Source organism: Lygodium microphyllum, chromosome 19 (genome assembly GCF_053477565.2).
Source record: "Lygodium microphyllum isolate KBCC chromosome 19, Lygodium_microphyllum_v1.1.10, whole genome shotgun sequence".
Classification (NCBI taxonomy): domain Eukaryota; kingdom Viridiplantae; phylum Streptophyta; class Polypodiopsida; order Schizaeales; family Lygodiaceae; genus Lygodium; species Lygodium microphyllum.
In genome coordinates, this window is record NC_141153.1 from 27,815,981 (window position 1) to 27,831,562 (window position 15,582).

General features: G+C 37.6%; 1 protein-coding gene across 5 annotated transcripts in view; it reads left to right on the plus strand.

The window, feature by feature from the left end:
• LOC148019680 (kinetochore protein) overlaps positions 1-3,986 on the plus strand; it is a 72,244-nt gene extending 68,258 nt beyond the window's left edge. For 4 of the 5 annotated variants that reach the window (XM_087699811.1, XM_087699808.1, XM_087699809.1 and 1 more), the window contains 2 exons: positions 3,672-3,754; positions 3,844-3,986. In XM_087699811.1, coding sequence (XP_087555937.1) covers positions 3,672-3,738 — 67 coding nt within the window. In that variant the 3' untranslated portion in view covers positions 3,739-3,754; positions 3,844-3,986. Of the gene's footprint in view, positions 1-3,671; positions 3,755-3,843 lie in introns of those variants that run through there. The other variant, XR_015694860.1, reaches the window with a different exon arrangement.
• The last annotated feature ends 11,596 nt before the right edge of the window (positions 3,987-15,582 follow it).

The window sequence follows — 15,582 nt, forward strand, 5'->3', positions numbered from 1 at the left end:
TATGCAAGAAGTGATCTCAGCCTAGTTGGTGGGACGAGGTTGAGAAAGTGGATCATTATGCATCAAAGGGAGGTGCAAAGAAATGGAAATGCCAAAGGTGTGAGCAATTGAAAATAGGAGGATCCAATCGTGTGAAGCGACACTTATGCCATGTTGACATTGGAGCCCAAATATCTGCCCGAATACCACGCTTGAAATGTGAAGGCAACTTTTGGCAAAGTACCCAAGTGAAGAAGACAAAGCATGTGTAGGGAAAAACAAGCACTTGATACCTTTTTTTTTAGTGGACAAGCTGAAGACATGGGTGATGGAGCCATGCACGAGGGACTTGGAACTTTTGCATCCTCACAATCCCATCATGGAAAATGCAGCAGCCAGACCTTGGGAACAGCTTGATATCCTCATAGAAAGGAGAGGGTTGATGTAGCTGTGGCAAGGTTTTTCTACCATGATCATGTTGCATTCAATGGTATAAGATCTTCCTACTTCCTTGAGATGGTCCAAGAGATTGCAAAGTATGGTCCAACCTATAAGCCTCCATCATATGAGACATTGTGTACCACCTTGTTGCAAAAGGAAAAGGATGCAATGGAATGTGCTTTGGCAACTGTGCAAGAAAGTTGGGTGAAGAATGGTGTCTCTTTGATAGCGGATGGGTGGAGTGATACTTGAAAATGGTCCATCCATGGGATCGTTGCTTATTTTCGAGGAAAGATGCAATTCATGTCCTCACATGATGCTTCAAGCACAAGAAAAAGTGCAAATTAGTCTATGGAGGAATGGGCGAAAGATGTTGAAAAAGTTGGGGTTGAAAATGTAATCTAGTTTATTGCTGATGGTGAGGCAATAAATAGGACAGCATGCATGGGACTTGAGGAGGGAGACCCACACATCACATTCAGCCCATGCTTTGCTCATTGCTTGGATTGATCCCTTCATTCAAAAGGGCAAGGGTATGATCAGTTTCATCCAAAGCCATTAGTTCATTCTTAGTGAGTTTTGCAAGAGATCACCTAAAAAAGATATCTTTAAGTACTGAGAGATACTCTTTGGCTATAACTTTCTCATGATGAAGAGACTTGAGAAGGTAAGCTTACCTTTGAAGCAATTGGTGGTAAGTAATGAGTGGATGTGATGAGCTACTTCTAGATCAAGGGCTGGTATAGCAGGGGAGAACATCATACAAGATCATGCATTTTGGAATGAATTGAAAAGCATCAATATTGTCATGAAGCCAAGCAAATTGCAAATGGATGAGAACCATCCATTGGAAAGGTCTATGAGAGGGCAGATCGCATGATTGAGAATCTAGGATAGCTCGGTTTGGATGATGCAAAGTATCAAGAAGTCTGAGATTTATGTGAGGCAAGATGGAATGCTTATCACTCACCTATGCATGTAGCAGCATATGTACTGGATCTAGAGTTCCAAGGGTGTGGTCAAGAGAAGGATGATGAAGTAATGGAGGGTTGGGATATAGTGCTTTCTAGGTTGGTTCCCATTGATACTAAGACAAGATTGGTGAAAGATCAGCTTGCTTTTTATAGAAACAAGCTGGGAAGGGTTGAATGACTTCATATTTATCAGTGCAAACTTGCGCTTGCTTGCATATGTGGCTTCTCTCAAGGTAGAAAAGTTTATAGCTCTTGATGCAAAAGAGTCCTCCGATGATGAGGATGGGGAGACACCTATGCCTACACATATGGCCGATGATCAAGATGCTCTGGAACTTGCAATGCTGATTTTGATGATGATATGGCTTTCTTAGATAATGTGGATGATAGTTTTTTGGATGGTCTTGCTGCTAGTGGCAACCGTGTATGGTCCAATGGTTAGTTTGAGAGACTTTAAAATTCTAAGCTGCCATATTTTGTCCACTATAGTTGTTACTTGACGCTTCTTAACTCTTTTATGTAGTATGATCCTAGATTATCATCTATTTTGGATCTTATGTGCCATTTCAATGTAACCAGCATTTCATCTATGAAAAAGACTCATGTTTTGCAAATTCTACATGTGTTTTTCAAAGAACTTTTATGAAATATATAAATGAATAGTTTGAAATATATAAATCATGTATATAGTACAAGTTGTTTCTCTTACATTCCCGTCCCCTTGGGACCTCGTGTTCCTGTTCCGATTGCTACTATGGCACATGTAGAGGCTAGCCTTGAGATTTCCAATACATAAACTTGTCACGAATCCTTGAAGACATCCAATCGAGAAATTCTCAAGGGGCCATATCCACTCCAATGGGATATCCCAAGGGTCTAGTGATCTCTCCCCAAGAAACAATCCCACCCTACCAACCCAAGGGATACAAGATTCTCTGTACAACTAATGAGAGTGCACTCTTATGCATTGATGTTGAGGCTCGAGGCTAGACCAAAGGGTCCCCAAATCGTCGTTGCTCTATATAGATTATGGTTTTCAACCTTGAGATCATTATGCAATAGACCATCCTTGAAAGCTTAGCTGCATTGGAAAGAGTGACCAATGATTTCACTTTAGTCACCAACTTATCTAGTAGAGAGAGCATTGGATGAGTCACCAATACAAATAACAAAGGACCAAGGGGGCATCCTTGATGAAGGGGATCAATGAGAGGAATCTTTTCAATCTTCTTTTGCACCAAGCACGTGCAAAGGGATAAATTTCATAGGATGGTGAGGTTGGGCTTGAAGACCATTCAAGATGTTATTTTGGGTAGGTGAGGGTTTGTTTTTTTTGGTGTATTCACCAATACTTCCAAGTTCCTTAAGATTATAGGTTGCTTTGGTCGGCCATGGATGACAGGCTTCAAAGGCACTCTCCCTTGCTTGCTTTTCATCCCTTCCGTAGTTGGATTGGGCCTTTTAACAACTAGAGGATTTTTTGAAACAATCAACTAATTGGATTTACCACAAAATGGATAAGAGATGGATGATTGAGAAAGCTAATAAAGTTTGGTCTGTTCATGACAGTGGAGCTAAGTGGCATGATTGCCTACTTCATTTATGGAAGTCTAAGCTTCCTTACCAAGGGAAAGTTTTTGTATGAAGGCTTTTTATTGGGGGTTTGCCCATTGGCAATGTGTTGCAGGCTTGTAAGATCTTTCGTGGTGGCAGATGTATTTTTTGTACTAGTGATGAGACCCCTGCTCATATTTTATCTCTTGTTCAATCACTAGATAGGTTTGGGACTTCATTTCGAGAGTATGACTTGGTTGACAGGTCAGAGAATGCCCATCCATTCTTGGGTTTGGGCAAGATGCTGTCCATGGCAAGGTTACTATCTCATCATCCTTGCCTCTTTTAGTTCATGCAATGGACTAGTCTTTGGCACATTTGGCAAACTCGCAATGCTTTTATCTTTGATTAGTCTCGAGTATTCATGGTCATGTGGGTCATATACAAGGCTTGCTGTTATGGCAGATTTCGGGTGGCTTCATACTTGGAGAGGTGGCTACTCCATGCATGGATATTGTTCGTTCCACCCTTATTGTGCCCCCTTCATGATCCTTTTGTTCTTGTAGCATGGTGTTTTCGTAGCCTTTTGGCTTCATGAGTATTTGTTGCTTGGGCTTGGTTGGCCTGAAGGCTTGATGTAAACATTTTTATGCATTACTGTAAACTTCTTCTCACACACACACACACACACACACACACAGAGCTTATTTTTTGCTTTTGCAGGCAAGAGGTGTCAAGTGGAAAGGGCTTGTCAACCATACTTTGTACCTACTTTTGCCAACTTATATGAACACATTCTTTGCAAGGTACCCATGATTGCAAAATGATGCAAGATAGTTGCAAATTTAAATCATAGTAGTAAATTCACGACTGGTTTTTTTTCAAATGTTTTCAGTGGCTTATCAAATAGGGAACAAGACTTGAGATGGCAATAATGCAAATCTTCACGAATATATGTATGGTAAAAGGATATATTTTACAAATTTATGTAATACTAGAATGTATTGAATGGCTTTTATAGTTTCTAGTTTCTTTAAATGCTTGTCTAGAGTTGTAAAATGTCTCATCAAGTAGTGATCATTTTGATACACCCCACTAGTACCTTGCAAGAAGAACTTGGACTCATCTTTGTATGGTAAATCTATTCGTCGTAAGTGTATTCTTGGCACTAACACAAGGATACCTCTCTTGGGATATCCCATGGAAAGTTTGGTCTATCTTTTTGACTTGTCTTGTAGTGAAGGTTGCGAGGAATATTTTTGTAATGTATCTTATATGAAGGTTTTCGTGGTAGTTTCAAGTTGAAAGCATCATATATGTAAGTCTATTTGTTTCAAGTTGATCCATAGATAATTGTGTATGAATTCCATGAGATCAAACCTATCGTTTTAGAATGTGCATTTTGTAATCATAATTTTCTACTTGTAGCTTTTGCATGCACTTTAATGTGTTGGATCTTAGATGGGTTCACGAGAAAGATGTAGATGGATACATTGTAATGGTATTACAAGAGCAAAGCATGCTTAAACATATTAATTAATTCTAAAAATAATTATTTGCTAAAGAATGTGAACCAAAACGAAAGGAATGATATAGGTTGTGTTATAGCATTATCACAAGAGAATGCCAACTTGTTGATATAAAAATAGGAGTATTGTTAAAATGATGTAGAATAAAAGGAAAAGCAAATCTATTATTGCTTAGATGAGCATGACCTTATGAAAGTTCAATGTTAAGCAAGCACCAAAGTGGAAGTGCCATGTGAGAAAAAGTGATTTTACAAGGTAACTCGCCTTTTTCCTTCATAGCCACTAAAGCCAATGGTTCTTTCGATCTATATAACAAACTACTTAATCCAAAAAGCTTAAGGTTGTTTGAACAATCCTTCTTATTGTAAGAATATCAAGCAACAAAAGAAAACAATGATAGAAATAATTATTGATTTGGAGTCACATGTGATCTAGTACTATAGACCACAAAAATGGCTTTTTACCAAGTCCTTGTATTGGAAGTTTACTTGAGTGTGGATGTCTCCAAGATAAGTTTGTTGTTTCTATCATTATTTAATATGGCTTGGATTGTATATTGTCCTTGGTTAGTTTTGTTTTGGGTAAAAATAGTAAATAGACTTGTATGTTGTTATACATTAAGATAACTTCAATAAATAGTCAAACGTTCAATATTTTGAACTTGACTAGAGTTCCTTTAAAAGCATACATTGGGAAAGGCATATCATAAAGTTGTACTATTGTCGATAGCTTGAATGTCAAATAATACTAAAACATTCATCATTAGAAATATAAATAATAAATGCATAGATCTTCCAAGATCAAATATGGTAGTTCATTACCTAAAGAGCATGGAATGCATGGCCATCACTTTCTATCCTTGAGTATTATTTCCCTCATCTTTGCACTTCGGCACCCCAAATCCCCATGTCCAATAAAAATGCTAATGGCTATCTTTCTCTTTAAATAAATTGTGAAGTAACAACCAAGAAATGAAATGAGTGTCAATAGGTTCATTTACTGTCGCTTGGACATTATCTTTCTATCTTGCTTCATTTTAAGGAGTTTTTGTCTCTTTCTTTACGTGTATCTTAACCATTCACTTTTTTGAAAATGATACATTAGAGTTTCTACTTTAAGCATTAGATTATAGTTGAAAATTCTAACTGGTCAATGCAGAAGAACAAAGGTCAAATTTGAATATTAACAAATAACTTGCAAAGTTGTAAGTGATGTAGAAACCCTCATCTATAGCAAAAAGTTTGCATATTTAGCTTAGGTAAGAGGCTAAACTCTAGTCTAGGTGGATAGTTAGCCTACTCTAAATTAGAATGTTACTTTAAGGTAAACCTTAAAGATTCAGCTGCTCTCAAATGAACAAGAAAGTTCTATGAAGCTTTGAAGAGTTCAAGCTTGAGAGTTGGTCAAGTACTCATGTTTTTAAATATCTTTACATGTTTTTTGGCTTTCTATATAGTCATGGAATTGATGAGCACCAACTTTAATGTTCCACGCTAGACCCTTGTATCAAAATGAGGATCAACTTGCACTTTACTAAGTAAAGATGGGGTTAACAGGTCTACCAAAAAGTGGAGCCCTTTCTCGTCACATTGGAAAGGTATTCACTTAAGCATGAATATTTTAAATCCCTTCTTTTCATCGTTTTTCTCCTTTCCCACCCTTTCAAAATTTGTAGTTAGTCATGGGTATTATGTCATTTAATTTATGTGTATAGGATGGACATTAGAGATCTTATTAAACTATGATTATATCTTTAACATGGTTATGATAGAGTTCACCAGTATAATGTCATAAGTATTGCTTCATTGAGGGAATGTGCCATGTGGACCATCTAATGACAATGGGTATTCTCTCAACTCCCATACTAAGCGTGCTCTCTCTCTCCATGATGGAGGGTATATATTGTTGACTATATCAATATAAGTCCCCAACACTTGATAATCTCAAGTAATACCATGATTCCTTCAATGTGTCAATTGTGTATCCACTTGTCACTATCACATATGAATGTTCAGAATACTAAACATACATGTAGAACACATATAGTGGGTCATACTTAATTGGGATTACATATATGCAATCCATCCAATTGACTCCTTGTAATTGTCATTCCTTGTCCTAATCTCTTGTTGCATTGATATCCTTCCTTAAATCACGGTCCACGGTGTATTTTTTAGTTTTTAGCTTTGCACAAAATAAAATAGTTTTGGTTTGGACAACAAGCATTTGATTAGGTTATTGATACCTATGGGAAATGTTTACAGTGCTTGGATAATGCATTGATACTTTGGAAAGGCTTTTGGGCTTATTAGAGCTTGATTAGCTTAGTCATTGAAGTGTTTATTGACGTAATAATAGTTTGAGTAGCAAGCATATAATAGTAAGCTTTATGCTTTGAATATCTATTATACATGTGGTATTTCAGATATGCTACATGTCTATGATGATATCTAACATTGATGTTTAAGCTCAAATATTGTTATGACATACTTTTGTACTTCAATTTGAGCTACATTTGATGTACTTGGGCTTTGGTCAATTACATTGAGATTTTGTACTTACTTACAAATATTGAAGCTTCATTGGATATTTATGCTCCCAGTTGTATTTGTGATGCACTCGGGCTTCTCGAATGCTTTGATGTATATGCCTTTAGCTTTGTTGTTCACTTTGTATTTTGGATTTACTTCTAATAAGAGACGCTTGTATTTACTTGGCAAAGCTTGGTTGTTTAAGACAATGTGACTCTTGGTTCATGTATATGCTCTCTTGTATACTATTGGACGCAATTACCTTTGCTTGTGGGTTGATTTGATTTTGTATGCTTTGGACATCTGTAGTTACCTCTGTTAGCAATTTGTTAGTGATGTATACATGCATATTGGTTATGTCTTGAGTGCCATTGCTCTTTGCTCAATCAATTGTGCATTTGATCGATCTCTACAATAACTCGTGAGATCTTCTACATGCATGATGTATATGCTTATGGGATATATGGTTACTAGCACTTTGAGTTCATGATAGTCTTCGTACCAATGGTATATGCTCAGTCACTGCTAGTTGTATTATTTATATCCTGGTTGCTATCAAGATATCCCTAGCAATGGGAGCTTACTTTCTTGGCTATTTTTCCATAGTTTGTTTACATATAGTATTGTCCTTATTTCAATATTTTTGTAATTACAATTTTCAACATTCTTTTGAAGAGTAGACAGTCTGTTTTGTCACTATTTTACTTGCAGTTTGAGGACAGTTCTAGTCTCATTTGTTTTTACATTTTTTTTCAATCTTTTCAATCAAATTTGAGACTATTTGTTGAATCTACAACATCCCATACTCTTGTCATTTGCAAATATTTATAATTATTATAGCAAGGTTATATGGTTGTAAATCTTGGTATACCTATGACTCCATTGGGATTCTATGTGCGCTATTCAATTGGCTAAGAATCTAATCTTCCATGCGAAGACAAAGCACATTGGCATGTGCTATCACTTTTATCAGAAAAGTGGTAGCGGATAAGTCCATTGAGCTCGATTGACAAGAATCTTGCAGATTTGCTCACTAGAAGTCTCTCAACAGAACATTTTGCCTTCCTTAAGAAGATTATAGGCATGAACCGAGGTAACGTCTTTCCTCATCCTATTGTATTCTATGTACATGTTGTACTTTTTCACTTTTTCTTTCACTCCTCACTGAGGCAGGTCCACCTTCAAGTGGGAGATTGTTGAGGGTAAAGATGCATATGCCTAGTCACTCACATTTACTCACTTTAGAATGTACCTGCACATTCTTTATTCTCTTAGTGACTATTAAATAAGGAAAGGCTAGTCACACATTGTGACTGTTGGAGTTTCCATATACGGTGCCTCTCTCTCTTACTCTCATGCTCCATTTGCCATAGCTCTTGTCTTGCTCTTGCTTTCGCTTGTGTGTTTCCACCCGAGCTCTACCTTTCAAGGGGGCAAGTGATGATGTATGGTATGCTGATTTAAGTGCATCTAATAGCCATACTAGATAGTTTAGAGATATGCAAGATTTATAGAGTCTAGGTTATGTAGAGGTAATGATTTGTGTCACTTGATTTCAGACATTGGAAAAGTTTCTTTATCCTTGCAGATGATGGTTAGACAAAGTATTTGTCAGATGTATTACATGTGTCATTTATCACGAATAATTTGGTGTTTGTTGAGAATAAGGACTTTATGTTAGATTTAATATGAAGGACTATTTTATTAAAGACTTTAACAATAAGTTCAAGTTGATTGTAAAAGGAAGAGGAGTTGGCCACATGTTTACTTTGGATGTTTGAATTTTTGCTATAAATATTGCTATATATGCCAAAGATATAGTTGCAGACATTGAAATATGGCATACATATGTTGGGCATGCAAATGTACAAAGGCTAAAATTAATGCAATCCAAAGGGTTGATTATAGGTTTGCATGTATTTAGAATTGCAAAGTTATACAAGGTCATAAGACATAGCAAAAGCATTAAGTAACCTTGAGGGTATGCAAGAAGACAATCAATGTCAAGAAGTTGATATCATTAGGTAGACTCTACCTTGGTATCCACCTCGAAGGCCATCAACATTCTCAAAAAGAAAGTGCAAATGACTCAATGTATATTGTTTCAATGACAATACTTGCTACAACATCAAGGCTCATGCTTCAATCGTTTTAGCTAAACATGCACTTTATGTGCATCATAATGCACTATTGGTGCGAAGAGCCATATCATTCTTATGTTTAAATCTCCTAGAAATAGATAGGAAGACATGTAGCTAGATGACGTTGTAAGCACTAAGCTTCTATTCACTTTTGAGTGGATAGATCCAATTATCCTAAGATGTATGCATAAATCAAAAGAGGACTAGTCAAGAGCCAAAAAGATAGGTTGGGTGCCTAACTTATGGAGGGAATGCTAAACTCAAAATCCTATGTCTAAAAGCTAAAAGTGAATTGAGGAGCTTGTTCTTGTGTATGCAATTTTGTGAGAACGACTCTTGCTTCTTATTATCCTCTTGCTTGCTTATGTGGAGAGAGAGAGAGAGAGAGAGAGAGAGAGAGAGAGAGAGAGAGAGAGAGAGAGAGAGAGAGAGAGAGAGAGAGAGAGTGTGTGTGTGTGTGTGTGTGTGTGTGTGTGTGCGAGGGAGAGCAAGGGACCTCACATAACAACTCATCTTCATTCTCACGTTCTTCTTCTTCTTCTTCTTCTTTTCTCTATCCATGGAGATTGCATTGATTGGCCTAGAGAAAATGGAGTAATATCATTCGCAAAGGTGCATCAGTTGGATCATAGAGTTATCGACAAGCCTTTAAGCCTTGACTACAATACAAATGGAAGAAGGCAAGCTCGCTACACTTTCCATTGATCTATTATTCTTAATTTGGATTCAAAGGAGAGAAAATGGATTGGTGTGAGAGAGACATAGCTAATCCAAAGTGATTCAAAGCTCTTGAACAATTAACAGTTATGTCCAATGTCTTAACATTGAGATCAAAGGATATAATACTAGTGGCATCATCAATGAAAGTAACAAAGGAAGATACTCCACCCAAAGAAATTATAGGTATGAGCCCACATGCATTTATATACTAATTCTAAACATTCATGTCTTTACCAACACTCTTTTTATAAGATATTTTAGTCTGTTTCCCATACATACAATGCTCACATGTCCCAAGATTAGAAAATAAAAAAGAATCCAATCTTGAAACATATCATCATCGGTAGTAAGCAAGAATGCATCCCCAAGTGTAGAGATATATACCACATCACCATTATCACTACTTATGGTGTTGACCTCCTCTATATTTACTTTTTGTTCTCTTCCTTCTTATCATCATCACTCTGATGCTTTTCTTTATTCTTGCTTTCCACTTGAAACAGTCCTTGATGTGACCCTTTTTGTTGTAGTAATAGCGTTGTGTATCTTTTCTCATGCGAGACTTATGCCTTAAGCTCCCCCTATCATGGGATTTGTCCCTTGTCTTGGAAAATCCTCTATTAGTAAGTGTACTAGATTTTTTGAAACTTGCATTATTTTTTTGTTCACCTCTTTTGTAGCAAGTTGCTCTCCACATTAGCACTAGTCAATCCACTAGTAGGTGTCGAGTTATTGATTTGAGTTTTGAAAGTATCACAACTTATTAGACAAGGTGGCATGCAAAAACACAAGTGTCACTAAGTCATGAAATGTAATCTTCTGTGTTGAAAACTAACCAACAATAGTATTAATTGGACACAGAAGTCCCATCCGTCATGCAAAGTTCAATGAGTTTCTCTAGTCAACACACTTGTGATGCAATGATTTTTTTCCTTCTCATAGAGGTTGCATAACTTCTACCAAACTCCATATGCACTATCATTTGTATTCTTTACACTAAAACACACTAACTTAGAGAGAGCAAGCATAATGGCCCAACATGCAAGCTCATCCACCTCATCCCATACACTTGTGTCCATGTCTTCAAGCTTTGAACTAGCCAATTTAATTGGCTTAATCTACCTCATTTGTCCCAATAGATTGTATATATTCTCTTTCCGATACAAGTCATTTGTCCCATCAATTTTCTCAATGTCAAACAGTGGATTCTCTAAAGCAGAAGGAGTCATAGTCACTGCAATGTCCTAAGTAGGAAGCAACAAAGATATTGTCAACCGCACATCCAAGAAGACAAATATGGTTGTAATGTGAGTGCCACTGCAATAACTAAACAATGGCTAATGCAATATTGAAATGGCCAAAATTTGATACCAAAAGGATGTCCATGCACTCCTTAATGCATATGAATTTTCTATAGTTATTTTAGATTTTTTAGCTATTTGTCATGTATGAAATAGTCCTCCAAACAATTGCATATGAACATCCCCTTTTGCCTCCAAAATACAACCTGTTTTAGCACTACATCATGTGAACATAATATAGTTGAACTAGTTTTGGAAAATAACTATTCGTCTCCAAATTGTGTGAAAATAGTACTTGCAAGAAACTCACACATTAATCGGTTCTAGTTTCAATGGAGTTGCAAGTATGAAAAATATCCAACTCCCTACTGTTTACCACTATGAACAAGGTTCCAATGGACCAGTTTCCTTTCAAGCTAGTTCAATTCACTCAAATGTAAAAAGGGGAGAAGTAGCAAAGGTTTGAGCTTTGATGAAATAATTTTAATAGGTATGCCCCAAGAGGGTGCTACTTTGAAAAAATGGCATGAATGGAATAGGTTTTTCAATATGTTGCATGCACCTTCATTCTTGATGAGGTCATTTTCCAACAGTAAACAATTTTACAAGGGCTATCCAAGAAGCCAAAATCAACAATAAGGGATTTTATCTTCTCTATGTCTATACATGAAGCATGCCTTATGCTCAAAAACAACAACAAAGGAGGCCTCCTACTTTCAAGAACAAGTTTTCCCTATGCTTAAGTAGCCCCCTACTTGGATACATTGAACACATGAATCAAAACCTTCTCTTGAACAATCCAAAATCAAACTATTTGATTTATTTCTGGCCACTTGGCCATCCAAAAACTTTCAAATTGGGCTAAGGAATCCCCCAAACTAAGCCTTAATGGCTCCCTTAATTCAAGTACCTATTTGACTTAAATGGAGAGCTTGGTAGTGAGATGTGTACATATTTCAAGATCCCAATATCAAGCATGCTTGCCATGATGAAGCTCAAATCACTACAAGGATATGAAGGTATAGTGATGGTGCTTTCCGACGCAAAATAGCAGCGTCGCTATTAGCATCGCAAATGCGACGCAAATAGCGACACAAATAGCGATGGTGCTCAGACGAACAAAACACGGGCCAAAACTCAAGCGTGTTATTTTGCGCGCATACACGAAAGAGAGAGCGAACATCTTGCATTTGAGAGGGAGAGGGAGCGAAAGAGAGAAAGAGGGAGAAGAAAAGCTTCTCACCGCCGCCGCCGCCGTTTGCGAAGAAGAGGATGAAGTGTACAGAGGGCGAAGAGGAGCCACCGTCGCGAAGAGGAGCCGCCGAATCCATCTTCGAGCCTTTACGGTGAGTGCATTGTTCCTTCTTTGTTTTTGTGTTTTCTCTTTCTCTTTTACTTGTTTTTGTTAAAATTCATGTGTATTGAGAGAGGGAGAGGAAGAGAGGGAAACATTAAACATAATAGGGAAAGAGAGAAAGAGAGGGAGAGGGAGGGAGGGAGAGGGAGAGAAAATGAGAGGGGGAGAGGAAGAGGGAGAGGGAGGGAGAGAAAAGAGAAGGAAACATTAAACATAATAGGAAAAGAGAGAAAGAGAGGGAGAGGGGGAGGGAGGGAGAGGAAATGAGAGAGGGAGAGGAAGAGAGAAAAGGAAAGAAGGAACAAGAGAGAGAAGGAAAAACATTAAACATAATAGGGAAAGGGAGAGGGAGAGGGAGAGGGAGAGGGAGAGAAAATGAGAGAGAGAGAGAGAGGAAGAGAGAAAAGGAAAGAAGGAATGAGAGAGAGAGGAAAAAAACATTAAATATAATAGGGAAAGAGAGAAAGAGAGGGAGAGGGAGAGAGAGGGAGAGGAAATGAGAGAGGGAGAGGAAGAGAGAAAAGGAAATGAGAGAGGGAGAGAAAGAGAGAAAAAACATTAAACATAATAGGGAAAGAGAGAAAGAGAGGGAGGAAATGAGAGAGTGAGAGGAGGAGAGGAAATGAGAGAGGGAGAGGAGAGAGAAAAAAATATTAAATATAATAGGGAAAGAGAGAAAGAGAGGGTGAGGGTGAGGGAGGGAGAGGAAATGAGAGAGGGAGAGGAAGAGAGAAAATGAAAGAAGGAACGAGAGAGAGAGAGAGAAAAAACATTAAACATAATAGGGAAAGAGAGAGAGAGGGAGAGGGAGGGAGAGGAAATGAGAGAGGGAGAGGAAGAGAGAAAAGGAAAGAAAGAACGAGAGGGAGAGGGAGAAAACATTAAACATAATAGGGAAATAGAGAAAGAGAGGGAGAGGAAGAGGGAGAGGGAGAGGGAGAGGAAGAGAGAAAAGGAAAGAAAGAACGAGAGAGAGAGGGAGAAAACATTAAACATAATAGGGAAAGAGAGAAAGAGAGGGAGAGGAAGAGGGAGAGGGAGAGGGAGAGGGAGGGAGAGAGAGAAGGAGGGAGAGGTTGTTGTTTTCTTGTTTGTTGTAATAGTAGTAGTTTTTTTTTCTTGTTTATTGTTATTTAGTTTTCTTGTTTTTTGTTGTTGTAGTAGTAGTAGTTTTTTGTTCTTTTCTTGTTTATTGTTATTGTAGTAGTAGTAGTTGTTGTTTTTTTTTTCTTCTTCTTTTTTTGTTTATTATAGTGGTAGTGGTAGTGGTCGTGGTAGTCGTTGTCGTAGTCATAGTCGTGGTCATAGTTGTAGTCGTGGTTGTAGTAGTAGTAGTGGTTTTCTTGTTTGTTATTGTTGTTGTAGTAGTAGTAGTAGTGATAGTTTTTTTTTCTTTTCTTGTTTATTGTTGTCTAGTTTTCTTATTTGTTGTTGTTGTTATAGTAGTGGTAGTAGTAGTAGTTTTTTCTTCTTTTCTTGTTTATTATAGTGGTAGTGGTAGTCGTGGTCATGGTTGTAGTCGTAGTTGTAGTCGTGGTTGTAGTAGTAGTAGTGGTGGTTTTCTTGTTTGTTGTTATTGTTGTTGTTGTTGTTGTTGTAGTAGTAATAATAGTTTTTTTTATTTTCTTATTTATTGTTGTCTAGTTTTCTTATTTGTTGTTGTTGTTGTAGTAGTGGTAGTAGTAGTAGTAGAGAGAGAGATATGTTTTGTTAAAAAAAATGAGAGAGGGGGAGGAAGAGAAAAAGGAAAAAGGAACGAGAGAGAGGGAATAAACATACAATATAATAAAGAAAGAGAAAAAGAGAGAGAGATGGAAGGAGAGGAGATAATGAATGGATAAAAAACAAAGAGAGAGTAGTGGCGAGGTCCGGTGCAACATCACGAGACGGGAAACACTCCGACATACGTTAATTTGTGGGTGGGTGGGTGGAGACTTTACATACGTTAATTTTTGTTGAGTTACAAGAGAAGAAATCTAAGAAAGAAAAAAAGAATGATAACAAAAATAAATTGTTTGTCGTAACGTAGACAAAATGGAAAACGATGAAGGTCTTGATGTTCAAGATTGCGAGGCGTATATTAATCATCGTGCCCAATGTCCTTGCTCTCAATGTAAGCTGACAATTAGACGAAAACGTCGATTGTCTATAGAACATGTACGATGCTTCGACGAGTTTTAATCTGAGACCATTGATCAGGAAATCTTGGATTTTCGGCAAACAGTAAGAAAAGTTAATATCAATCATGCATTGTACTTGTAAGCTAATTGAATACCATATACAAAAAGATTGGGCGTGGTTGGAAAATTTTCTATCCGGGGAGATGACATCTCATCCCAAGGAGGAGTGCACCCTTTGCAGCCAATTAGAAGAGTTTGTGGGCGTGTGATGGATGGAGTGCCTGAGCCAATCCACCACTTGGAAGGTACTACCCAATCTATACCGTCAATACAAGAGGAGACACAACCTTCGAGACTTACCTACAATCTTGGAGCTTGAGATAGCGGCAATGATCGATGCATTGATTCCCATGGATATCGAGACTTCTGATACGCTTAGAGAGGAAGTATCCATATCATTATATGATGGATGCTGAGTATCTCACCTGAAGACACTGCTTGCATTCCTAAGTGTGCAAGCAAAATACGGGTGGAGCGATGCAAGTGTGACCGAGTTGATCAGGTACCTTGTACGTACGCTTTGTTGATTTCTTTTCGGCACAATCGTTAAAAACATTTGTGCTTTTTCAAGGTGTTTTATGATTATTTTCAGGTTATTGAAGTATCATATATTATCACTTACAAATGCCATGCTTGAGTCTCGTGATGATGCACGACATGTTTTACAAAAGCTTGGACTACAAGAGCATCCATGCATGTATCAACGATTGCATACTGTTTCGAGGAGAATACGAGACTATGGAGACATGTCCAAAGTGTTGTTCTCATAGGTATCGACAGGACTTGCGCGGGCAAACCATCCCTCAAAAAGTTATTAGACACTTTTCGCTTATCCCCCGCATAAACCACATGTTTCATATGTCTAGCATGGCGAG